The 24,462-nt window shown below is 49.5% G+C and overlaps 1 protein-coding gene and 1 pseudogene across 2 annotated transcripts; one reads left to right on the forward strand and one right to left on the reverse strand.

Moving 5' to 3' along the window:
* Positions 1-462: 462 nt before the first annotated feature.
* On the reverse strand, positions 463-23,365 carry COX4I2 (cytochrome c oxidase subunit 4I2). Its single transcript, XM_083447722.1, has 5 exons — positions 23,019-23,365; positions 16,462-16,558; positions 10,061-10,222; positions 7,560-7,691; positions 463-1,034 (listed from the first exon to the last, which is right to left on the reverse strand). Exons 2-5 carry the CDS (start codon positions 16,556-16,558, stop codon positions 898-900), a joined length of 528 nt encoding a protein of 175 aa, XP_083303848.1. The 5' UTR covers positions 23,019-23,365; the 3' UTR covers positions 463-897.
* LOC310681027 (elongin-C-like) lies at positions 17,149-18,137 on the forward strand (annotated as a pseudogene). Its single transcript has 2 exons — positions 17,149-17,546; positions 17,791-18,137. The product of its transcript is annotated as an elongin-C-like (transcript).
* Positions 23,366-24,462: the final 1,097 nt, after the last annotated feature.

A 24,462-nucleotide genomic window follows, 5' to 3' on the forward strand; every position in this document is an offset into this window, starting at 1 on the left:
ACGGCCACTAGTGTGGGTAGCTTTAAAAGAGGATTAGACAAGGAGGCCTATTGAAGGCTACTGGCCATGATGGTTATTCTCAGTTGGAGATAGCAGTGCTTCTGGATACCAGTTGCTGGAAACCACAGGAAGGGGAGATGTTCTTGTGCTGAAATCCTGCTTTTGGGTTTCCCACACACCTCTGGTTGGCCACTGTGAGGCCAGGATGCTGGACTAGATGGGCCATTGGCCTGATCCAGCAGACTGTTGATATGTGATCCCTGGTGCTTCCAGCGACTCGAGCTCCTAAAAGGAGTGGGGGATTCTTTTTGGATCCAAAGTTGCGGGAAGCTGCAAGGACTGAGTCGGGATAAGGCAGCTTTGCATCCATTGACCAAAGGCAGTGACAATCCTGCCAGAACCCCAGGGGGTTCCCCCTTTCCTCTTACCTATGGCTACCCAAGAGAGATGCAAACCACAGCCTGATGTACAACGTAGTGTTTTATTGCATGGAGGGAAAGAGCAAGGCTGCTTAAGAGGAGCCGCTGGAAAGGCCACGCAAAGAGGCTTGGGTCCAATCCAGTCTCGGCTGACCTGCTGACCTTGGCTGGGCTGGCAAGGGCTGCCGGGGGCTGTAGTCCAGAACAGCCAGAGGGCACCAGGTTGGCAGAGGCTGGGCCAGTCTCTCTGCAGTGGAACGGAGACGGCTGGTGAACATGCCCAACCTCCTGCAGCTCCAGGAAGGCAAAGGCACATTGGGTGGATTTGGGAAGGCTCGGGCCATGGGGAGGTGATCCAAAGGGGGCTGGGAGGGGCATGGGCAGTGTGGGAGGCGTCGCCCCAGCTGCCACCCTCGGGGCGGTCAATTCTGCCTTGAACGTGCAGGATCCGCGGCTGCCTCTCCCCGACCTCCTCGCTCTACTTCTTCCACTCGTTCTTGTCGTAGTCCCACTTGGAGGAGAAGCCGTCCACAGGATTGGTGCGCATGTCCAGCATGCGCTTGACTTGCTTGGCCTTCCACTCGTCGGTCAAGGTGTGCGGCTTCGGGGGGAACACTGTCAAGGCAACGGGGGAAGGCCGAGTGAGGAGGGCAACAGAAAGATCATAAGCAGGTCACAGGGAAGGTTCTCCCGCACTGGTTAGGAACAGCATTTCCCAACCTTGGGCCTCCAGCTGTTTTTGGACTACAACTCCCATAATCCTCAGCTAGCAAACCAGTGGTCAGGGATGATGGGAATTGTAGTTCGAAAACAGCTGGAGGCCCATGGTTGGGAAACACTGGGTTAGGAGACCCTTGATGCCTCCCAAATCCTGTTCCAGGGTGGTCAAGGGGTAGAAAGACAATAAGTAGTTCGTTTTCTTTGAGGGGGGGTGACTGGAAGCTGTGGCCCTCCAGATATGGCTGGACTCCAACTCCCATCAGACCCAGCCAGCATGGCCAACAGTGAGAGATGATGGGACGTGTAGTCCAGGAACATCTGGAGGGTCTATAGCAGCCTTTCTCAACCTGTGGGTCCCCAGATGTTATTGAACTACAACTCCCATCACCCCTAGCTAGCAAGGCCGGAGCTCAGGGATGATGGGAGTTGTAGTCCAACAACATCTGGGGACCCACAGGTTGAGAACCGCTGGTCTATAGGTTCCCACCCCGGTGTATGGTTGTTACTCCATATGTAAGACCAAAAAGTGGACGGGGGCCCAAACACACACCCTGCCTTGGGAACGCAGAATAGAGCACAGCGAAGTTCCTAGTTGGGCTGCAACCTGGACCACATCCCTGCTCAGATGTCAGTCCCAGAGAGTTCAAGGGATGTGTAGGATGGAAGCTTTAATTGGTAAGTATCCTGTAAGTACCTCTAAAACCTGCAGCTTGTGGGTGCCATCTTAGCCTGTTTTAAGACAAATCCTCTTAAGACCCAGCCACACCTTAACAAAAAGCAAAGCCATTTCATCTGAGGTTTTTAAACAAGATGGCCATCTGCCAGGGATTCTTGCAGGGGGTGGACTAGATGGCTCGTGGAGTCCCTTCCGACTCTACAGTTCTGTTAGTATTTGTGCTTTGCAGGACAAGTGTTCAGGTTTAATCAACTGGCTAATGGAGTGAAATGCATGTCTGCTAAGATTTCTTTCAACACAAACAGAGCCCTGCATCTGGATCAGGTCAAAGGCCCACCTAGTGCAGCAACATCTTTCGCAAAGCAGCTCAGGAGATGCCTATGGGAAGGACTCTGATATCACAGCCGACTCCTCACTTCTGACTCCCAGCAAGAGGCCTGCATCTTCCAAAAACGGAGGTGCATAGCCGTCATGGTTAGTAGCTCCTCCATGAATTTGTCTAATCCTCTTTCAAAGCCAACCAACTTGGCAGCCGTCACTATCAGAGTTTTAACTGTGCTGCGTGAAGTCCTTTTATCTGTCCTGCATAGAATCAGAATCCTAGAAGTATAGAATAGGAAGGAACGCCGGGATCATCTAGTCTGACCCCCTGCAATGCAGGAATATGCCGCTGTCGCATACGAGGATCAAACCTGTGACCTTGGCGCTATCGGACCACCTTCCAGCATTCAGCTCCGTGGAATGTCCCCGAGTTCTAGAGTTATGAGAGAAGGAGGAAAAAACCTTTCTCTGGGTGGCGCTGTGGGTTAAACCACAGAGCCTAGGACTTGCCGATCAGAAGGCTGGAGGTTCGAATCCCCGCAACGACGGGGTGAGCTCCCGTTGCTCGGTCCCTGCTCCTGCCAACCTAGCAGTTCGAAAGAACATCAAAGTGCAAGTAGATAAATAGGTACCGCTCCAGCGGGAAGGGAAACGGCGTTTCCGTGTGCTGCTCTGGTTCTCCAGAAGCGGCTTAGTCATGCTGGCCACATGACCCGGAAGCTGTACGCCGGCTCCCTCGGCCAGTAAAGCGAGAAGAGCGCCGTCAGGGGTCACTTTACCTTTACCTATCACGAGCCCTTTCACCTGCCTTTTCTCTGAACTAAAAAGCAGGTTCCTTCCTGGGAACCACAGGAGGGCAGAGATGCTGTTGTGCCTACAAGAATCTGGTTGGCCACTGAGAACAGAATGCTGAAGCAGGTGGGCCACTGGCCTGGTCTAATAGGCTCCTCTTACGTTCCTACAGGGGAACTGCTCCATCCATTCCCCTTCTCCAGCTCTGCAACATCCTTTTTTCTTTTTGCCTGCCCTGTGAGAATCTGTGGCAAGTGACTGGGCCCACCCTTAGCTTTCTAGGTGCACTTAAAAAAAATAAAATGCAATTCTGCATCCAAACAAACTGAATTCTGCCTGGGGTGAAGTTCTCTTCTGCAACCTCCAGCACAGCACGCAGAGTGAGAAAGTGGGTGCGCTAATTTCCTCGCCCTTTGCCACTGGGCTGCGCACATAAACTGGGCCCCACCATCCCTGCGGGTTTTCTACGCACCAGGCGAGCCCCGTGAAGGGGAACAGCCCAGAGCTGCTGTTGCTGCAAAGGCAGGGCAACAGAACTGGCCTTTTTCGCTCCTTTCTGCCACCCCCCGCCATTCCACACCCCTCACTTGGCAGATGGGCTGTTATTGCAAATCCAGGAAAACAGCTCCATGGGCATCAGACCAGTGCGAGGAAAACAGCGGCCCCTTTGTTCCTCCCCACCCTGATTTCCAGGAGCGCAGGGCTGACATGGCTGGCTGTGGGTTGTTTACTCCCCAATGGTCCAGGAACATCAGCTGTGGGCAGAGAGGCCTGGCCTGGGGAATGGCTGGGGTGCGCAGCTAGGAGAAGCATGTGCTCCCTCTGCTGGAAAGCATCTTCCAGCAGCAGGAACGCTGCAGAAACCAAAAAGCTTTTTCAGGGCTGATTTAGGCAGGTCATTTCCCAGCCGTGGATGCAAGGCTTGAAGCAGACACCTTCCAAGTTGTTTGCTTTTGTGCCTGTGATGGCCTGGGATTCGGACTCGGATGCTGAACCTGAGGGATCCCAGCCTGCACAGGATTCCCCGCCCCCAGAACCAGCTGAGCCGGGGCTGGAGCATGAGCCTGAAGGGTCCTCACCTGTGCTGGATCCTCAGCTGCAGGCACCAGTTGAGTCTGCTCTGGCTCCTGAGGTGATGGAGGACCCATTGCCTGCAAGTGCTCCACTCTCAGCCCCGTCAGAGGAAGCGGAGGTTGCCTCTGGGTCCGGTAACCCTCCAGCCTCCGGAGTTGCAGCGGCTCAGGGCAGAGAGGCGGAGGGAACCCGCAGGAGGTGCTCGCCTCCAGGCCGGAGAGGCTAGTCACCAGAAGTTCGGGGCCGCCCTATGCCTCGGTGCAGATAAAAGCCGGCCAGCCCCAGTCCCAAGTTGCGGGAGCAACATTGTTGGTTGCTAGTTCCTGCCTGAACCCTGTCCTGCTTTCCTGCCTGAGCTCCTGAACTGCCCTGGCTCCCTGCTTGCAAGCCTGTTCCTGACTTCACCCGACTCCCTGCCCTGCACCCAGCTCCAGCTACTGCCTCCATGTTGCACCTTTGACCCCGGACCGGACTTGGACCTCGCCTCTCGGGTAACCCACGGGACCAGCACAGTGCCTGACATGGGGGCAAAGCGATCTTCTAAATGCTCAGGCCTGTCGGAGTCAGTAGTGGAGCTGAACATTGGAAGAAGATTCCACAAGCGTCTGATGGGCCACTGTGAGAAGAGGATGGTGGACTAGATGGGCCAATTGGCCTGATCCACCAGACCCCCTTCTTACGTTCTTAAGAAATCCCAACTCCTCACATCCAGGCTACATTTATGGTAGGTTCGCTTCTGGAAACTCCAGGCAAGCAGGAGAGCTCTGGTTGTCCCGTCTCTCAAAGGATTGTGCAGAGCTGGGAATGGTTCAGAAGAGGGCAGCTCGGATTATCCGTAGAAAGGAAAGCTTGAGGCTTTTTAATTTACGCATCCACCCACTCTGACACACTTAAGTCGGTGGAGGCTGAATGTGCAATAGAGCAGAATGAAGCCGTGGAGTCTTGCCTGGGCCAGATGCACTGCTCCACTTCAAGCTGCAGAGGTTGGAACCCTGTTTTCGAACGCTCCGTTATAAATGTAAAATAATAGTAATCTGCCTGCACTTGGAAATCCAGCACATCAAGACAGGTTCCACCGATATGCTGGTTTTCTACTGGTTTTCTTTCCCTGGTGTGCTACATTTCTGCTTGGTTCAACACCCATGAGCGTTCAGATGTGTTATCATAGAATCATAGAGTTGGAAGAGACCACAAGGGCCATCGAGTCCAACCCCCTGCCAAGCAGGAAACACCATCAGAGCACTCCTGACATATGGTTGTCAAGCCTCTGCTTAAAGACCTCCAAAGAAGGAGACTCCACCACACTCCTTGGCAGCAAATTCCACAGTCAAACAGCTCTTACTGTCAGGAAGTTCTTCCTAATGTTTAGGTGGAATCTTCTTTCTTGTAGTTTGGATCCATTGCTCCGTGTCCGCTTCTCTGGAGCAGCAGAAAACAACCTTTCTCCCTCCTCTATGTGACATCCTTTTATATATTTGAACATGGCTATCATATCACCCCTTAACCTCCTCTTCTCCAGGCCAAACATGCCCAGCTCCCTTAGCCGTTCCTCATAAGGCATCGTTTCCAGGCCTTTGACCATCTTGGTTGCCCTCCAAATTGATTGCTATCCTCCGCTAGCAATCTGAAGCAGCCCAGTCTAATTGACCCACCTAATTCTGACCTCATTCTGCTTCATGCGTAGATTTGGCCTAAGTGGGGAAATGGCATTTACAGAATCATGGGCAGCGTGAACCAGGAGCGAAGTCTGCCTGCCTCAAGACCTCTTTTCCCAAGCCATTACATCTTAGCACAGCCTCCGTCTGCAGCCGGGCAGTGGGAGCACGAGCCAGACTAAACGAAGGGGAAGCATTGAGACAGCCTGGAGAAATCATCCATCAAGAATGGGAGAAAGAAGAAAGGGAGGGAAGGATTCAAGCAGCCAAATTGGCTGGATTTCCACCGATGCCTCACTTACCGAGACAGATAAATCCAGTCTGGTTCAGACACAAAGGAGGAAAGAGGTCCTGTACAGGGAATCTTTGCCTGGGAGGGGAATCTGGATAGGTGCTGCTCCAAGTGAGATGTCTACCTTGGGCTTCAATTTGGGGAGGGGCTGCGTAGCTCAGTGGTAAAGTCGATGCATTGCATGCCAGAGGTCCATGGTTCAATCCTTAGCATCTCCCGTGGGGAAAGCCCTCTGGGGCAGGCAGAGTAGAATCCCAGAATCAAAGATGGTAGAGTTGGAAAGGACCCCCACGTGTCATCTAGTCTAACCCCCTGCAATGCTGGAATCACAGGAATTACTGACATGCGGGCATGCAAACTATTTAGAATCTCTTTAGATCATGGCCACTGGGCCCGTCACCTCCTGGCAAGTAGAAGGGGAAGAAATGGAGGCAGTGAGAGATTTTACTTTCTTGCGCTCCATCATCACTGCAGATGGTGACAGCAGCCACAAAATTAAAAGATGCCTGCTTCTTGGGAGAAAAGCAATGTCAAACCTAGACAGCATCTTAGAAAGCAGAGACATCACCTTGCCAACAAAGGGCCGTATAGTTAAAGCTATAGATTTCCCAGTAGTGATGTATGGAAGTGAGAGCTGGACCATAAAGAAGGCTGATTGCCGAAGAATTGATGCTTTTGAATTATACTGCTGAAGGAGACTCTTGAGAGTCCCATGGACTGCAAGAAGATCCAGCCTATCCATTCTGAAGGAAATCAGCCCTGAGTGCTCACTGGAAGGACAGATCCTGAAGCTGAGGCTCCAATACTTTGGCCACCTCATGAGAAGAGAAGACTCCCTGGAAAAGACCCTGATGTTGGGAAAGATGGAGGGCACAAGGAGAAGGGGAGGACAGAGGACGAGATGGTTGGACAGTGTTCTCGAAGCTACCAGCATGAGTTTGACCAAACTGCGGGAAGCAGTGGAAGACAGAAGTGCCTGGCGTGCTCTGGTCCAGACGGTCACGAAGAGTCAGACATGACTAAACAACAACAACAAAGAGTCCAGCACCTTCCGAGTTAGGCTATTTTTACACAGGAACACAGCCAGCTAGCTTATACTGAATCTGCCATTGTTCTACCTAGCTCAGTGCTGTCAACTCTGGCTGGCAGCAGCTCTGCAGCATTTCAGGCAGGAGCATTCGCAGCCCTATCCAGAGATGGTGGGGGTTGAACCTGGGACCTTTGGCCTGCAAGGCAGATGCTCAAACTGTGGTCCTTCCCTGTGAGCGAGGCTTCCAGCCCTCTTGGGTAGATGAGCCCATGATTTGCCTTAGCATATGGTGGCTTTGGAAACAAAACCTGAATTCAAAGTACTTCCCCCAGCACAGGTGAGGCTCTGTGCTTTCAGCAGTTGTGCGTAGGAGCAAAATTCCACAGGTGAAGCCACCATCTGGCCCAGCAATGTGGCTGTTGGAGGAGGCAGCACCGGTTGTATTTCTGCCTGCCTTGGAAGACTCACAGATGCCCAGGAAAGGGTAGGAGCAATGTAAACACCACTGGGATTCTCATCCACACCACAGCCACCCATCCTCCTCCTCCTCCGCCTCTTCCTCCTCTTCCCACTTCCATACCATGGACCCGTTGCCACCACACAATCAATCCCGTGAAGCCGATGAAGAAGAAAATTCCTCCAAGAACCGTCTTCCACTCGCTAGAGGGCCTGTTCATCTCTGCATAGCTCTGGTGAAACTTGAGCCGGTACACTGCAAGGCAAGCACAGCAGGGTCAGGATCCACGCCACCCACCTCCCCTGCTCAGGCTCTCTGTGCCTTCACTTGCCTGCCCCTCCAGTTGATTGGCAGGGGTGCCCCGGCTGTTCCCTGTCTCCCATGCAGGTGTGATGGGCAGCCAAAGATGGCAGCTCCAGGCAGCAGCGGAACAGAAAATTCAGAAGTGCAGGGTCCCCTTCGTGAACATCACAGCCATGCCCAGGGGTCAGCAAACTTACCGCGCCTCGGGCAGGTGTCTCCAGTGCCAATTGCGCGGCAGGCCAAAGGCCAGGGGAGCACATAGGCATGCACACACACTATTTCCGGCGCACTTCCAGGTCGGAGGAGCACCAGAAATAGCTTGTGTGCATGTGCAGGGGCCTCCTCCAACCCGGGCGTGCACCGGAAATAATGCTTGCGCATGAGCAAATAACGCTTGCGCATGCGCACAAGCTGTTTCCTGTGCTCCTCCGATCCGGAAGTGGGCAGCCGCGCAGCGCAGCGCAGCGCCGGTAAGAGCGGACGGCGGCAGCAGGCCAGATAAACAAGTCCCTCGGGTCTTATCTGGTCCGTGGGCCTTAGTTTGGGGACCCCTGGCCAAGCTCCATTCTAATATTATGCACAGTGGCGTAGCGTGGGGGGTGCAGGGGGGGCCGGCCGCACCGGGCGCAACATCTGGGGGGGCGCGCTCGCACTCGCAGCTCTCTGCCCCTACCTGGCTCCACGGGTTAGGGGGCGCAAATTACTTGCCTTGCCCCGGGTGCTGCCAACCCACGCTACGCCACTGATTATGCAACAATCCTGTCATTATACAATACGGAGGTACCTTGGGTTACAAACCCCTCAGGTTACAAAACAATTCAGGTTACAAACTCTGTTAACCTGGAAGTAGTACCTCAGGTTACAAACTTTGTCCCAGGATGAGAATGGAAATTGTGCACCTGCGGCAGCGGGAGGCCCCATTAGTGAAAGTGCGCCTCAGGTTAAGAACGGTTTTGGGTTAAGAACAGACCTCTGGAATGAATTAAGTTCGTAACCCGAGGTGCCACTGTAATAAGAATTAAGAGATGCAGTGCAATAATTGAATAAGTGATGCCTTCCAGCTAGATCCGCTGTTTTCTGCAAATGATTTGGAGTGCTCTGATATTTTATTTTGGAGTGCCTTAAGGTATGTTTTCCCTGAAGTTAGATTTACAGTGGTACCTTGGGTTAAGAACTTAATTCGTTCTGGAGGTCCGTTTTTAACCTGAAACTGTTCTTAAAGTGAAGCACCACTTTAGCTAATGTGGTTTCCCGCTGCTGTCGCGCACCCAGAGCACGATTTCTGTTCTCATCCTGAAGCAAAGTTCTTAACCTGAGGTAATATTTCTGGGTTAGCGGAGTCTGTAACCTGAAGCGTCTGTAACCTGAAGCGTATGTAACCCGAGGTACCACTGTATACATAACAGAACTTGCCCTCCTTTCTCTAGAAAATGAAGTGCTTTGACTTTTCAGTTTTCCTAAATGCTTAGCTTTGGAGCAGGCAGAACAACAACTCCTTGCTGTCCTTCAAACCTTCTCCAAAGTGACTCCAGGAGCCCATCCTCAGTGGCCGACATCTCCTTTCCCTCTGATTGGCTCTGAGTCACCTCTCAGGGTGAGAAAGCTTATTCCCACTGGCTTAAAAGCTCTCCTTTCACTCTGATGAAAATTCTTCAGCACTTTGGAGCACATGCTCTCCAAATTTTTGTTTGTAATTTCCGCTTGCTCACACATTTTTGTGAGCAATTACACCAGATAAGATGCATTTTCGTATGTTAGCTTTCATTAATGCGCTCACTTTCCCCCTTGTGGATGCATTTTTATACATGTGGCATGGCTGGAGAATATAGTGGGCACCCATCTGTCTCGAGAGACAACGGAGTGTGCCTCCGAGGGTGAAGCCAAACCGCTGCATAAGCAGCGCTGGAGTGACCTCCCTGGGGTCTGAACGTCCTGGGCTGCCCAGACCACAAGACCACCCCCTCTTGGTCCAAAGGAAAGCAGAACAATACCTTTGGAGAATTGCATCGCAAAATTCAGGTAAGTGTTGCATTGCAAAATTCAGGTAAGTGTTGCATTGCAAAATTCAGGTAAGTGTGAATTTCTGAGGGTGGCCATATCTCCCTTTATGGCAGAAAGTGTGATTCAGCTTTAAATGGGAGTTAAATTACTCCCACATCCCAAAAGGCTGGCAACTTAGGGTGCAGCCTCTATCTTGCCTGTCTAGTATGGCTTGACCCTACAGAGGCTGCCCACAAAACATCGCCTTGGCCCTGTGGGGATGCCCAGGTTCCTCCAGCCCAGCAGGTCATCCCTGGACGGGCCAGTCTGTTGCTACGTACGGGCCACTTTCTCCTCGTTGCTCAGCTGCATCCAGGATCCTTTCTCTTTCTCCTTGAGGGCCCTCTGCGAAGTGTCCAGCTCCTTGCAGAAGGGGACGTCTGGGAGCGGGTAGCTGCGCTTGTCATAATACATAGGCACCGAGAGATCTTCTTGGGCCGCAACTGGGGAGAAAGAGGAACAGCAGAGAGGAACCTGAGCATGGCTAGGGCACATCCCCACACCAGCCATGAGGGTGGCCACTTATACATTCCCCCCCCCCCAGCTAAAAAGTTGTCATTTTTGCATTAAAATTGCATACACTAATTATAGGGATGTGGGTGATGCTGTGGTCTAAACCGCTGAGCCTCTTGGGCTTGCCGATCAGAAGGTTGGTGGTTCGAATCCCCATGACGGAGTGAGCTCCTGTTGCTCTGAACCAGCTCCTGCCAACCTAGCAGTTTGAAAACATGCCAGTGCAAGTAGATAAATAGGTACCACTCTGGTGGGAAGGTAAATGGCATTTCCATGCACTCTGGTTTCCGTCACGGTGTCCCATTGCGCCAGAAGCAGTTTAGTCATGCTGGCCACATGACCTGGAAAGCTGTCTGTGGACAAATCCCGGCTCCCTCGGCCTGAAAGCGAGATGAGTACCACAACTCCATAGTCACCTTTGACTGGACTTAACCGTCCAGGGGTCCTTTACCGCTATCATTTTTTACACTAATTATATTGGCACCACTGCATTTAAAAAAATACTAAAAAATTAAAATGTTTTTCATTTCACTTTTAATTGGTGCACTGCCTATCCTTTAAATAGTACAATATGTCTCACCATAGAATCACAAAATTGTAGAGATGATGGGGCCCAGGGATCATCTAGTCCAACCCCCTGCAATGCAGGAATCTCGGCTAATAGCAGGGGGGGCTGTGACCAGCTGACACATCAACCTGCCCAGTCAGCTGTTCAAGTGCTGCAAACTCTGGCTAGGCAACCCCTGCAAGAGCCCTGCAGGTCCCCCTTCTCAGGGGTCTTTTATCTTGAAACCGCAATTGTATTGGCAGGGCTTTCACATAGGAGAGAGCGTCAAACAACATACTTGCTTAGACAAGACAAGCCAGATATTTAGGAAGCTGAGGCAATTTTAATCTGTTTTAGTATTTTAACTTTTGTATGCTTTACAGTATGGTGGTAATTTTTTCTTGCATTATCTTTTTGTAAACTGCTTTGAGGGTTGTTGTTTTTTATAAAACCAATCGATCGGTGTATAAAGTTTCTGGGGAAAAATAAACAAAGAACCCAATTGATTTGTATTGTGTTTTTACGGCTTCATTTCTTATGTTTTTTATATTTTTTTATTGTACTGCAATTTTAATTCTGTGGAGCGCAAATTGCAATACAGCAGTGTGCAATATATATGTAAGAAATAAAATAAGCAATAAAGATTACGACTGAAAAGCCTGCTGCATCTAGCCTGGCACATTATGATTGCTACAACGAGCAGAAAAACCAAGACCCTCGGCCACTTTCAAGTGGTCTGTGGGAGCCTCTGAAATAGAGGACCTGTACACTTGACCAGAAGATCAAACCTCTCCATTCTGAAGGAAATCAGCCCTGAGTGCTCACTGGAAGGACAGATCCTGAAGCTGAGGCTCCAAGACTTTGGCCACCTCATGAGAAGAGAAGACTCCCTGGAAAAGACCCTGATGTTGGGAAAGATGGAGGGCACAAGGAGAAGGGGACGACAGAGGACGAGATGGTGGGACAGTGTTCTCGAAGCTACAAACATGAGTCTGGCCAAACTGCAGGAGGCAGTGGAAGACAGGAGTGCCTGGCGTGCTCTGGTCCAGGGGGTCACGAAGAGTCGGACACGACTAAATGACTAAACAACAACTCTTGACCAGTGGCGGAGGAACCCTCTCCGGCACCTGGAGCGGGGTGAACCGCCCAGTGATGCACGCACAACATCCATACAGACTGTGCATGTGCAGCATCCCGTATGGCATGCATATGCACAGTGACCGTATGGGCTGCCGCGTGTGTGCACTCCGTACGGAATGCCGCACATGCGCACTCCGTATGAGCTGCCACTTGCACAGCGACTGTACGGGCTGTTGCACGAGCGGCATCCTCTATGATGTGCGCATGTGCGGCATCCCGTATGGACTGCACATGTGCGGCATCCTGTAGAGATGCAGATGCGCGGCAATCCCATATGGTCACTGTGCAAGAAGCCATGCAAGCGGCGCCCATAGAGACTGCATGCGCCCTCGGCTGCTCTACAGCTGGGGGGAGGCAGGCCCCAGAGTGGCACCCAGGGCAGACCACCCCCTACGCCCTTCCTACGCCCCTGCTCTTGACACCCCTTCAAATTAGAGGCTTGTAAAGCAGGCTACATGGCCAAGCTAGAGACCACCAGCCCCTCTGCAGCTGACTCTGTCTGAGGACTGAACTGGGTTTTATGCAACTTTGAGCCACATGGTGAGAGAGAGAGAGAGAGAGAGAGAGAGAGAGAGAGAGAGAGAGGTGTTTTGCCCTTTTCTCTTGTGCCAAACCATCCCTCCAGATGTTTTGCTCCATCACCTCCCAGGAGCACAACCCACCGTCAAGGTAACCATTTTCTCTGATAAAATGAAACTCAGGGAGGCTTGTAGAAACCCAAGCAAGCAGAATATTACCGTGAAATAAACGGCAGTAAAAACAGCATCGTAGACGTCATCAAAACACAATCCCTACGGCGACAGCAGGCTCAAAACAGGATTGCTTTTAAGCCTTGCATTCTTTTGAGCCTGGAGTTAAACTGCTCAGAGGGGATTCTGCGTTCCCTGTAGGAGAATTTTGTCCATATCACAGGCCATCTGATGGGTGACGCTTAGCCTGTCTGTGGTGGAGATCAATCTATAGGGGAATAGCTCTGTGCTCAACTGCTCCTGCTCATAAGGCTTGGTTGCTAAAACCCTCTTGGTTGTCCTCTTCTGCACACCTTCCAGCTTGTCAACCTCCTTCTTAGATTGTGATGCCCAGAACTGGGCACAGTATTCCAGTATTCCAGACAGTGTGGTCTGACCAAGGTAGAATAGAGTAGGACTATTAAAAGACGCCTGCTTCTTGGGAGGAAAGCAATGACAAACCTAGACAGCATCTTAAAAAGCAGAGACATCACCTTGCCAACAAAGGTCCGTATAGTTAAAGCTGTGGTTTTCCCAGTAGTGATGTATGGAAGTGAGAGCTGGACCATAAAGAAGGCTGATGGCAGAAGAATTGATGCTTTTGAATTCTGGTGCTGGAGGAGACTCTTGAGAGTCCCATGGACTGCAAGAAGATCAAACCTCTCCATTCTTAAGGAAATCAGCCCTGAGTGCTCACTGGAAGGACAGATCGTGAAGCTGAGGCTCCAATACTTTGGCCACCTCATGAGAAGAGAAGACTCCCTGGAAAAGACCCTGATGCTGGGAAAGATGGTGGGCACTAGGAGAAGGGGAAGACAGAGGATGAGATGGTTGGACAGTGTTCTCAAAGCTACTAACATGAGTTTGACCAAACTGCAGGAGGCAGTGGAAGACAGGAGTGCCTGGCGTGCTCTGGTCCAGGGGGTCACAAAGAGTCGGACACGACTAAACGACGAAACAACAAAATGACTTCCCTTGATCTGGACACTAGACTTCTGTAGATGCAGCCTAGAATATCATTCACTTTATTTGCTGTTGCATCACGCTGTAGACTCATGTTAAGCTTTTGGTCTACTAAGATCTCTGGATCCTTTTCACCTGTACCGCTAAACCAGACGTCCCCCAGCCTCTATTTGTGCATCTGATTATTCCTGCAGAACCTTGCAATTCAAACTGCTGATAAGCCATTGTCGGATGACTAGTATTCTAGTGTATTTTTAACTCAATAAACATACCGCCTCGGCTTTGAAATCAGCATTTACTACTGGTGAGTAAATAAATATAACGAGAGCCAGTAGCTACACGTTCAGCTTTCTGCAATATGTAATGATTTTTTGGGGGGGGGGGGCTCAGCAGAGATCCTTTTTATGGAAACTGGGGTGTCAACAGCACATGCCTAATTTTGTTTGCAAAATGCTGGTGAGTTATATGTGCTGCTTGGGGGGAGGTTTTTTTGGGGGGGGGTGATGGTGGGGTTGCTGCGGCATTTTCAATGTTTTATCTGTTGTCTTTGCAGCTCTTCCAAATATATTATTACCAGTGTAGTTTGCTTCCTTAATTATACTGTGTCAATGCAATGTTACTGTTTTCGCCATTACGGCGATTAGCTCTCAACTGCAAGCTGTAAGAAGGTCTCTTGAGGCCGGCTCCCTCTTTTCCGCCTCCTTTTCTGGGTTCAACAAGCTGCAAAGGTTTTGTAACTGGGTCACACTGGGACGCTTAATGCAGTCTTCATAGAATTGTAGAGTTGCAAGAGACCTCTAGGGGTCATCTAGTCCAACCCCGCTGCAATGCAGGGATCTCAGCTGAAGCATCCATGGAAGATGACCATCCAATCTCTGCTTAGAAACCTCCAACGAAAAGGCCCGTTGTCATGTTGCCACCCTCTGGACCTCTCAAGGAGGCGGCACACGAAGAAGGGCCTCAGATGATGATCTCAGGATCTGAGTAGGTTCATAACTTAGAATAATAGAATCGTAATAATAATAATAATTTATTATTTATACCCCATCCATCCGGCTGGGTTTCCCCAGTCACTCTGGGTGGCTTCCAACAGAATATTAAAATACAATAACTTATTAAACATTAAAAGCTTCCCTAAACAGGGCAGATGAAGTTGATGGACTACATGGAACTGGCAGAAATGACTGGCAGAATCCGAGACCAGGGAGAAGAGTCGTGGAAGAAGACTGGAAAAAGTTTAAAGATTGTTTACAGAAATACTGCAAAATTAATGAATGTTAAAAGAATGGTGGAATGAAGTTATATGGCTTTAGTAGAAATGTTATAAGGATTTAAGTATAAATAGATTAATAGAATATTATAGGTAAAATAAGGTTAGAACGTGTTAAGACAATTATAGGACAGAAAACAGAGGAAGATGGAAAGGAATTGCTGAAATAATTGATACAAGTGGAATACAAAAAGGGAGGTGTGAGGAGGTCGGTGAAATAAGTGAATGAAAGATAAGATATTGAAACTGAGTGTTTTAAATTGTTTTTGTTTGGTTTTGTTAGTTTAATGTGTTAGTGTTATGTAGTGTTTTTGTGTTGTATTGCTCTTTTTTGTTTTTGTTTCGTTTTGTAGTGTTTAAATTGTTCAAAAAGTAATAAATATTTTTTTTTTTTTTAAAAAAAGCTTCCCTAAACAAGTCTGCCTTCGGATGTCTTCTAAAAGTCTGGTAGTTGTTTTTCTCTTTGACATCTGATGGAAGGGCATTCCACAGGGCGGGTGCCACTACCAAGAAGGCCCTCTGCCTGGTTCCCTGTAACTTGGCTTCTCGCAGAGAGGAAACTGCCAGAAGACCCTTGGCGCTGGACCTCAGTGTCCGGGCAGAATGATGGGGCAGAGCAATCGTGAGATTTGGACAGGTCCCTGGGGATCTAGCCCCCTCATCCAACCCTGTGCAACGCAGGAATGTGCAGCTGTCTCCTATGGGGATCGAAAGGGACGTTGTTTTGTGGTTTGCCTCAGCCGCCAAAATGTCCTGGGTCGGCTCTGGGTAGGATCCGCATTCTAGACAGAGCAATGGGAGCTCGCTCTATCGCGGGGTATTCAAACCACCAACCTTCAGATCGGCAAGCCCAAGAGGCTCAGTGGTTTAGAGCACAGCGCCACCCACATCCCTACTAATAACACCCAGGGATGGGCAACACACTTAAGGTAAAGGTAATGGGACCCCTGACCATTAGGTCCAGTCGTGGACGACTCTGGGGTTGCAGCGCTCTTCTCACTCTATTGGCAGAGGGAGCCGGCGTACAGCTTCCGGGTCATGTGGCCAGCATGACTAAGCCGCTTCTGGCGAACCAAAGCAGTGCAAGGAAACGCCGTTTACCTTCCCGCCGGAGTGGTACCTATTTATCTACTTGCACTTTGACGTGCTTTCGAACTGCTAGTGGGCAGGAGCAGGGACCAAACAACAGGAGTTCACCCTGTCGCGGTGATTCGAACCGCCGACCTTCTGATTGGCAAGTCCTAGTCTCTGTAGCTTAACCCACAGTGCCACCCGCATCCCTACCTGCACCTTAAAAAGCAGGCCACATCTTCCCCGTACATCTAAAGCAACACGACGCCACTTTCAACAGTCCTGGCTTCCTCCAGGGAATTGTGGGAACTGAAGTTTGTTCTGGGTGCTGAGAGCTGTTAGGATGCCCCTAGAGAACGCAAGCCAGCCCCCCCCCCGCCCCAGTTAGAAGGGGACCACTCGCCCCAAAGGACAACGGGAGCAAGAGATGACAGCAGGAGCATCACTTACCATGCCCGCCATGCCCATGGGCTGCTCGGACACCAGCAGCAGCCAGGACCCTTCTTCCGGTCAGGAGGCCCACCCGCAAGGACGGCAGCGACAGCATCTGCAGGGCCAAGGGATTTTATTACAGCAAAAAACAGTGTAAGAAACCGAAGAAAAGGGGGGAGGGGAGTTGAAATATGATGTGGAAGGATTCAAATGTATGTTTTGTGTTTGCTGTAAAATGAAAAGCATAAATAATTTTTAATACTGCTACTACTACTACTACTACTAATATTTATTTATTTATTTATACCTCGCCCTCCCCAGCCATGACCGGGCGGCTGACACCAGATACAAAAACAATTGATTGAAATACAACTTAAAAATAAGATTAAAATACAACATTAAAATGCAGCCTCATTTCAGTAGGAACTCAAATCAAAAACTTTTGGGGGGATGAAAACGTCAAGTCTTCACCAAGGAGTTTATTACTTATTGATTTATCAAAATTTTTATCCCACCCTGTTCTCGCTCAAGGTGGTGTACATAAGTCAGTGACCAGAGCAACAATCACAGAATCACACGATTTTAGGGTTGGAAGGGAACACCAAGGGTCATCTAGTCCACCCCCTAGCAAGCCATCCAGCTGAGATTCCTGCATTGCAGGGGGTTGGACTAGATGACCCTGGGGGGTCCCTTTCAACTTTACGATTCTATAATTCTATGATTCTTTTACATTCTTATCCCACCTTTTCCTCCAAGGAGCTCAAGATGGTGCATGTGGTGCTCCCTTTCCCGTTTTATCTTCACGACAACCCTGTGAGGTAGTTTAGGCTGAGACACACACACACGCACACACACACACGCACCCCCGTGCACATTAAATCTATGTTCTGAAGAAATATCTGGAGGGTTTTGGGCAGGGGGGGGGGCGGTTGTCCCGGCTGGAACCGTGAGGGGCCTGAGAAGCTACTCGGCGAATATCTTTCAGGCGCTGGCAGGGCAGAGATATTATTGCAAAGGCTCCGGGGGCAAAGAACCCTGATAAGAAGGGATGGATGGAGAAGAGAAGATATATGGGGGCTGTGAAGGCCCTGATGTTATGTACCGTATTTTTTGCTCTATAAGACGCACCAGACCACAAGACGCACCTAGTTTTTGGAGAAGGAAAACAAGAAAAAAAAATATTCTGAATCTCAGAAGCCAGAACAGCAAGAGGGACAGCTGCGCAGTGAAAGCAGCAATCCCTCTTGCTGTTCTGGCTTCTGGGATAGCTGCGCAGCCTGCATTCACTCCATAAGACGCACACACATTTCCCCTTACTTTTTAGGAGGGAAAAAGTGAGTCTTATAGAGCAAAAAATACGGTATGTGAAATTGATATCATCGGATGGCCAAGAGTTCATAGTTAAAAGAGAGCCTGCACTCACATCGGGAACAATAAAAGCTATGTTGAATGGTTCAGGACAATTTGCAGAAAATTAAACAAATGAAGTGAATTTCAAAGAGATTCCTCCCCACGTCCTATCCAAAGTATGCATGTATTTCACCTGTAAGGTTCGCTACACTAACACCCCTACAGAGATCCCTGAATTTCCAATTGCACCTGATATTGCACTGGAACTGCTGATGGCTGCAAACATCTTAGATTGTTAAAGTGAATTATAATAAAAATGTAAACCTTTTTTCCTCCCAATATTTAATGCATATAGTTCAGGTAGTAACTTTTTCATATGGCAATATTCTGTATGTTTGGTTAAGACGTGTAATGGTCACTGACTGCAGAGGCTCACAGGGATTTTGCATAGGAATCATTCATGCTCTGATTTTGTTTGGCTGCTCCCGTAAGTAACAGACTTCTTACCAACTGACAAATAAACATGCTAATTTAGTGGGGGGAAGAGGAAAAAAAAAAAAGAAATATATGGAAAGGACTGGTAACCGTGTCGTCTGGATCCGGTTCACACTCCAAGACCTTTCAAAGCAAGGACATGATAGCAAAGCCGAACCTCCATATTCAGGGGGTCTGTACCCCTGGTGACCAGATGCTGGGAATAAATGGCAAGAGAGAAGAAGCCTTTTGCTCCGCTTGTGAGCTTTCTGGCTGCGGCTGGGCTCGGAATGCAAGGTGGACTTTCCGGGAATTGCACTTTTTACGCTCCAAAGTCCAGCGCTTTGTGACACAGGACCCGGGGGCCCAGGGACATGTGTGGGAAATCGGCCAAGCGGAGCACTCGTGCGGGGTGCGCATCATGCCCTGGACAGAGGGACACCCTTCTGACACCCTCCAAGATCTGCCACATGGCAGAAGCAGCTGTTTTCCTAGTAGCCAAGTAGAAAGGGGGTTGTTGTGAATAGAAAGACATAAGAAAGAGGCTCTGGTGGATTAGCCTAATAGCCCATCTTGGCTAGTATCTTGTTATCACAGGGGTCTGTTATGGGAAACCTGCAAGCAGAACCCAGGCACAAAAACATTTCTCCCTTGTTGCAGTTTCTTTCTCTTTTTTTTGTATATAATTTATTATATTTTCTGTTTCACAATTTAAAGTACTCATCTTTACATCCTTAAGATATCAATGACTTCCCTTCCTCTCTTTCCATGGTTCATTTTACATATCAAAAGTCCCTGCATATTTTACAGAAACTATACCATTCAATATTCCGTTATTGCGTCCATCCCCACTTCCTGGACCATCACTTTCCAAAGCAACTACAGTGGTGCCTCGCAAGACGAAATCAATTCGTTCTGCGAGTTTTTTCGTCTTGTGAATTTTTCGTCTTGCGAAGCACGGTTTCCCATAGGAAATGCATTGACGGTTTCCCATAGGAATGCATTGACGGCTTTAAGAAAAAGGCGCAAGACATTTTCGTCTTGCAAAGCAAGCCCATAGGGAAATTCGTCTTGCGAAGCAACTCAAAAAACAAAGAACTCTTTCGTCTTGCGAGTTTTTCGTCTTGCGAAGCATTCGTCTTGCGAGGTACCACTGTACCCTATTCCGAACTTAAAATTGGAAAGCGTAATGCTGGTGGTCAACAAAAGAGGTTTAAAGACTCACTCAAGGCAAATCTTTAAAAATGTAGTATAAACACCAACAACTGGGAAACACTGGCCTGCGAGCGCTCCAGTTGGAGAACAGCCTTTACCAAAGGTGTCATGGGCTTTGAAGACACTCGAACTCAGGATGCAAGGGAGAAACGTGCTAAGAGGAAGGCACGCTTGGCAAACCCTCACCGTGATCAACTCCCTCCTGGGAACCAATGTCCCCACTGTGGAAGGATGTGTGGATCCAGAATTGGCCTCCACAGTCACTTACAGACTCACTGTTCAAACTGTGTTTATGGAAGACAATCTTACTCGGCTACGAGTGATCGCCAAAGAAGAAGATTGCATCCATCATAACTTATTTATCTTAATGCTGCCGGTTTTCATCTGTACACAGTTATTTCCCATATATTCAATAAATATTTTCCAATCTTCTCTAAGCGTACGGTATGTTCTTCTTGTTCTCTTATTCTACATGTTAAGTCTGCAAGCTGCGCATATTCTGTCAGCTTAACTTGCCATTCTTCTTTGGCTGGGACCTCACTCGTTTTCCATTTTGGGGCTAACAAACCACGGGCTGCAGTAGTGATGATGATGATGATAATGATTATATTTATAATAATATTTATTATTTATACCCCACCCATATGAGTGGCATACATAATAACCTTTTTTGACACCTGGGAATTCTGTCTGAATTATCCCCAACAGAAAGGACTCTGGGGTTTTTTTGGAAAGTACTTAAAAAATTTTTTCCCCCCAATTCATTATGGATCATTTCCCAATACAGTGGACGCTCTGGTTGCGAACGTGATCCGTGTGGGATGCACATTCACAACCCACAGCGTTCACAACCTGCAGCGGGGCATCTGCACACATGTGGGTTGCGATTTGGCACTTCTGCGCATGCGCAAAGCACGATTTAGCGCTTCTGCGCATGCATGAAACCTGGAAGTAACCTGTTCTGGTACTTCCAGGTTTTGGCGGGTCCGTAACCAGAAAAAACGCAACCTGAAGCATCTGTAACCCGAGGTATGACTGTACTCTTACCCTTTTACAAATCCACCCCATATGAAAGAGCGTTCCCTCAACCTCTTTGCATCTCCAGCACTTATATGCAGTTTCCAGCAACTGGAATTCAGAAGAATTTCTGCCTCCAGCTGTGGAGCAGAGCACAGCTGTCAGGGCTAGGAGCCTTCGATAGCCCTCTCCTCCTCCATGAATTTTCTAATATTTACGAGCCTCATCCGATCAGGGGACCTTAACCTATCCAGGGCTATGTGCACACTAAGCCTTCAAAGCACATTGCCATTCCATCATCATCATCATCATCACAATAAATTGTTATTAATATTTATTAAATTTCTTCATCGCTTTTTTTGCCACGGCAGCTCCAAGCGACTTACAATTTCTCATGCGTACATTAAAACCAGCCTTACAAAATCTAAACGGCAAAATCGTTTCTGTTTTTATGAACAACATTCAGGGCCGTCTTTAGCATATGCGCCGCCGGGGCGCAAAGATCCGCCCAGCGTCCCCAAATTTAGTTAATTTTGCATGCATGGCACCGTTGAGAATGACAAGTGCCGCCGTTGTGAATGACAAGCACCGGTGCGGCACATCTTTGGTAAATGAGCTCACAAAATCAAAAGTCCTTTAGTGAAACAGTAGGTATACATTTCTGTAATACCTAGGTATATATGTATTTTGTTTTTCTAGCTTGATCAAAATTATTTATTATTTCATAACATGTAGATAGTTAAGAGCTTGGGAGGCTTCAGCAGCAGGCGCCAGGCGTCCCCCAGAATTCAGCACCCAGGTGCCCTGCACCCCTTGCACCCCCGGCCCTGACACCATTATAACATGGCCCTGACACCATTATAACATCCCAAGCCAATCCAAAGACAAAAAGGGTTCCTTTTGCCTGGTGCCTAAAGATATGTAATGATGGTGGCAGGTGAACCTTTCTGGAGAGAGCATTCCACAAGCGGGGAGCCACTACTGAAAAGGCTCCGTTCCTGTGTTGCCCAACCTCTGGACCTCCTAAAAATCCTTGTAACTATAGTTCATTCCTTAAAGGTAAAGGGACCCCTGACTGTTAGGTCCAGTCGTGGACGACTTTGGGGTTGCGGTGCTCATCTCGCTTTCCTGGCCGAGGGAGCCGGCGTCCACCTTCCGGGTCATGTGGCCAGCATGACTAAGCCGCTTCTGGCGAACTAAAGCAGTGCACGGAAATGCCGTTTACCTTCCCGCCGGAGCAGTACCTATTTATCTACTTGCACTTTGACGTGCTTTCGAACTGCTAGGTTGGCAGGAGCTGGAACAGAGTAACAGGAGCTCGCCCCGTCTCGGGGATTTGAACCGCCGACCTTCTGATTGGCAAGCCCTGGGCTCTGTGGTTTAACCCACAGAGCCACCCCTTGCAGAGCTCCAATTCCCAGCCTCTTTTACAAACTAAAGTTCCCAGGATCCTTGGGGGGAAGTCACATGCTTTAAATGCACTGTGTGTGCAAAGCCCTGGATAGGTCAAGAATCTCTAATCCTGCAAGTCACATCACAGCCCTCTTTCCACCCAGCTTCTGTCGCCGCCTGGAGGTTGTCAGCTGCCTGAGATACAAGCCCTGTCTCTGAAACCAGACTGACAGTGGGTGGAGGGAGAGAGGGTGGCAGAATAAATGGTCCACCCGATGGCAGCTTCCTCAGTGCCAGAGGCCTAGAGATCTGGCTATCCTAAACACCCGAAGCCGCCTTTCTCTGGCCACACCTGCAGTAGCTCGGCAGCAGGAGTGAAAGTGGCCTGGCACACACACCCCGGCCCTCCAGCGTCCCAGCAGCCCCTGGTCCTGGCCGGCAGCCACCAGAGAAGGTGGCCGCTGAGGAGGACCCGTCCTGTCTGACCTCTAGACACGGAGAAAGGCACTCGAGGCAGAGAGAGGGTTCAGGGTGGCCCTGGCACTGGGCAACAGATACCCCAAATCTCTTGCTGGGCACTATTGAGGAGGCTTTCTTCTGCCCTGGAGGATTCCAGGCAGTTTTTAAAGCAGGGATAGGATCCATCTGTTTGACATTTTGAGGATCCAAGCGGAAACTCGTGGGGGGCACAAGAAGGGGAGTTGCCCTGGCACTGCCGGAGGAGGAGAATGGAAGCCAAGCTTTGCCTTGTAACGCCAAACTCTTACAAAGTCACTTTGTTCCCGGAGAAATTCTGGCCTCCTCCATTCACGGCCTGGAGGAGAACAAAGAAAGTTTTGAAGGAGAAAGGAAACAAGAGACGCAGAAGGGAAAATGCGTCGCGGGAGCGCTGTGCCCAAACCTTGGGCCCAGCGGGCAGAAATCTGGGGCAGAGGAGGCATTGAGGGGGCAAATCTGCCTCTTCAGAGTCGGATGGCAAGCGGACTTTCCCGTTATGTGCCGGGGAGCCGAGCAGGAAGGAGAGTTCTCCCAGCCTGGTGGTTCAGAGGTGCCAGCACCTACCTAGCCTAGCCAGGCTGTTGTGCCCCTGGTAGAGCTTGGAGGAGGGCGAGAGGGAGGGTACTCACCGTGGGACAAGCAAGGAGCTGGAGCGGACGAGGTGGGAAATGGAGGCAACAGCCTTCTCCAAGTGCAACTGCCGGGAGGCTGGCAAGCAGCCAAGGCACAAAACAGCTGCCAAAGACTCTTATTATAGAACAGACCCCGGTGCAGGCAGGCAGGCAGGCAGATGGAGGGATGTACCAGGCCACTGCCTGGCTGGCTGGCCGGCCCCTTCCCCTCTGCAGCCCCCTGGCTCCAGGAGAGGAGGAGGACAACAGGGGGGGCTCCTCATCTGCAGACACCCCCCCCCCCAGTATAGAGAATTTGCAAGGGCGGCCAGTTAGGAGGAGCAAGGAGAGAAGAAAGCAGGACTTGGACAGAGGCCAGAGGCCGGCCAGTCACCCCCCCCACCCCTTTCTGTACACAAACACGGCTGCACACTCCAAGCTAAGAGTCCTTGCAGCATTTGGAGAAGGAGGGGGAGAGCTGGAGAGTTTTTTCCCAGGCTCCATTTCCAAGAGTTGCGCTCCCCCTGCTGCTGCCTTGGGACGAGGCGTCGTCACCATTTTTTAACTGCATCGTGAAATCAAAAAATTAAGGTCTTCTATAAAAGGTAAATGTTCATAACTGCATATATAAACCACATGTCTGAAACCCCACAGGAAAACAGCCCTGAAACCATTTTGACTACCAAACCGACCAAATGATTTCTCTGCAAGGTCAAAGGAAAATGGAAAAGCCTCCCCATTGTCTTTTCCTTCACAAATCCTGTCTGAAGGGTATGTCTGTGTATGAATAGGGTGAGCCTGTGACCTGGCTCAGGAACTAAGTATTTGTCATTACAAAAGACTGGCCAGGCTCCCCAGGGTATCCAATCAAGTGAGCATTAACAGGTAAACTGCCAGACAGGAGATAAACAACGCACTCAGATTTCTGCTGTAGAACACCCTTTCTGTGATGTAGGTATGATGTTTGTGGAGGGTGGACTTCAGTTACACCCCTTCTGTGATGTATGTATGATGTATGGAGGGGTGGACTTGAGCTCCAGGACAGGGAATTTAAAATTTCTATATAAGGGCAGACACACCTTTGTTCGGGGTCCTCCTCCTTTCCTGCGTGTGAGGGGAGCACCCTGTTGCAACAGTTTCAATAAAGATCAGGCTTACTAGCTGCTTTGCTTCTCAATATTCTCTGGTTGGCCTCTGTTATTTTCTCCTACCGATGGAAAACCTACAAAGGACTCTTGTGTCCCTCATAAGGGAATAAGGGCAGATTTTTGTTTATTACAATCAAATCAATAATTGTTCCAAGGGTTTTATTTATTTGAGACTATCAGAAGAGGCAGGCTGCTGCATCATGCCTGCTTTCATTTGTCATTATGATTTGTGTTTTCGTGTTGTAGGCTTCCCTGTGATCCTTGGATGAATAAAAATTCAGTATAAAAATTCAATAAAATAAATAGATAAATGA

This window comes from Podarcis tiliguerta (genome assembly GCF_965153285.1).
Source record: "Podarcis tiliguerta genome assembly, chromosome: 6".
NCBI lineage: Eukaryota > Metazoa > Chordata > Lepidosauria > Squamata > Lacertidae > Podarcis > Podarcis tiliguerta.

Coding starts and splice junctions, on each gene's coding strand:
- COX4I2 (XM_083447722.1), bottom strand. CDS start 16,558: ATGCTGTCGCTGCCGTCCTTGCGGGTGGGCCTCCTGACCGGAAGAAGG. Junction 7,692..10,060: donor CAACGAGGAGAAAGTGGCCC/GTACGTAGCAAC, acceptor CTTGCCTTGCAG/TGTACCGGCTCAAGTTTCAC. Junction 1,035..7,559: donor GTGGTGGCAACGGGTCCATG/GTATGGAAGTGG, acceptor TTGCCTTGACAG/TGTTCCCCCCGAAGCCGCAC.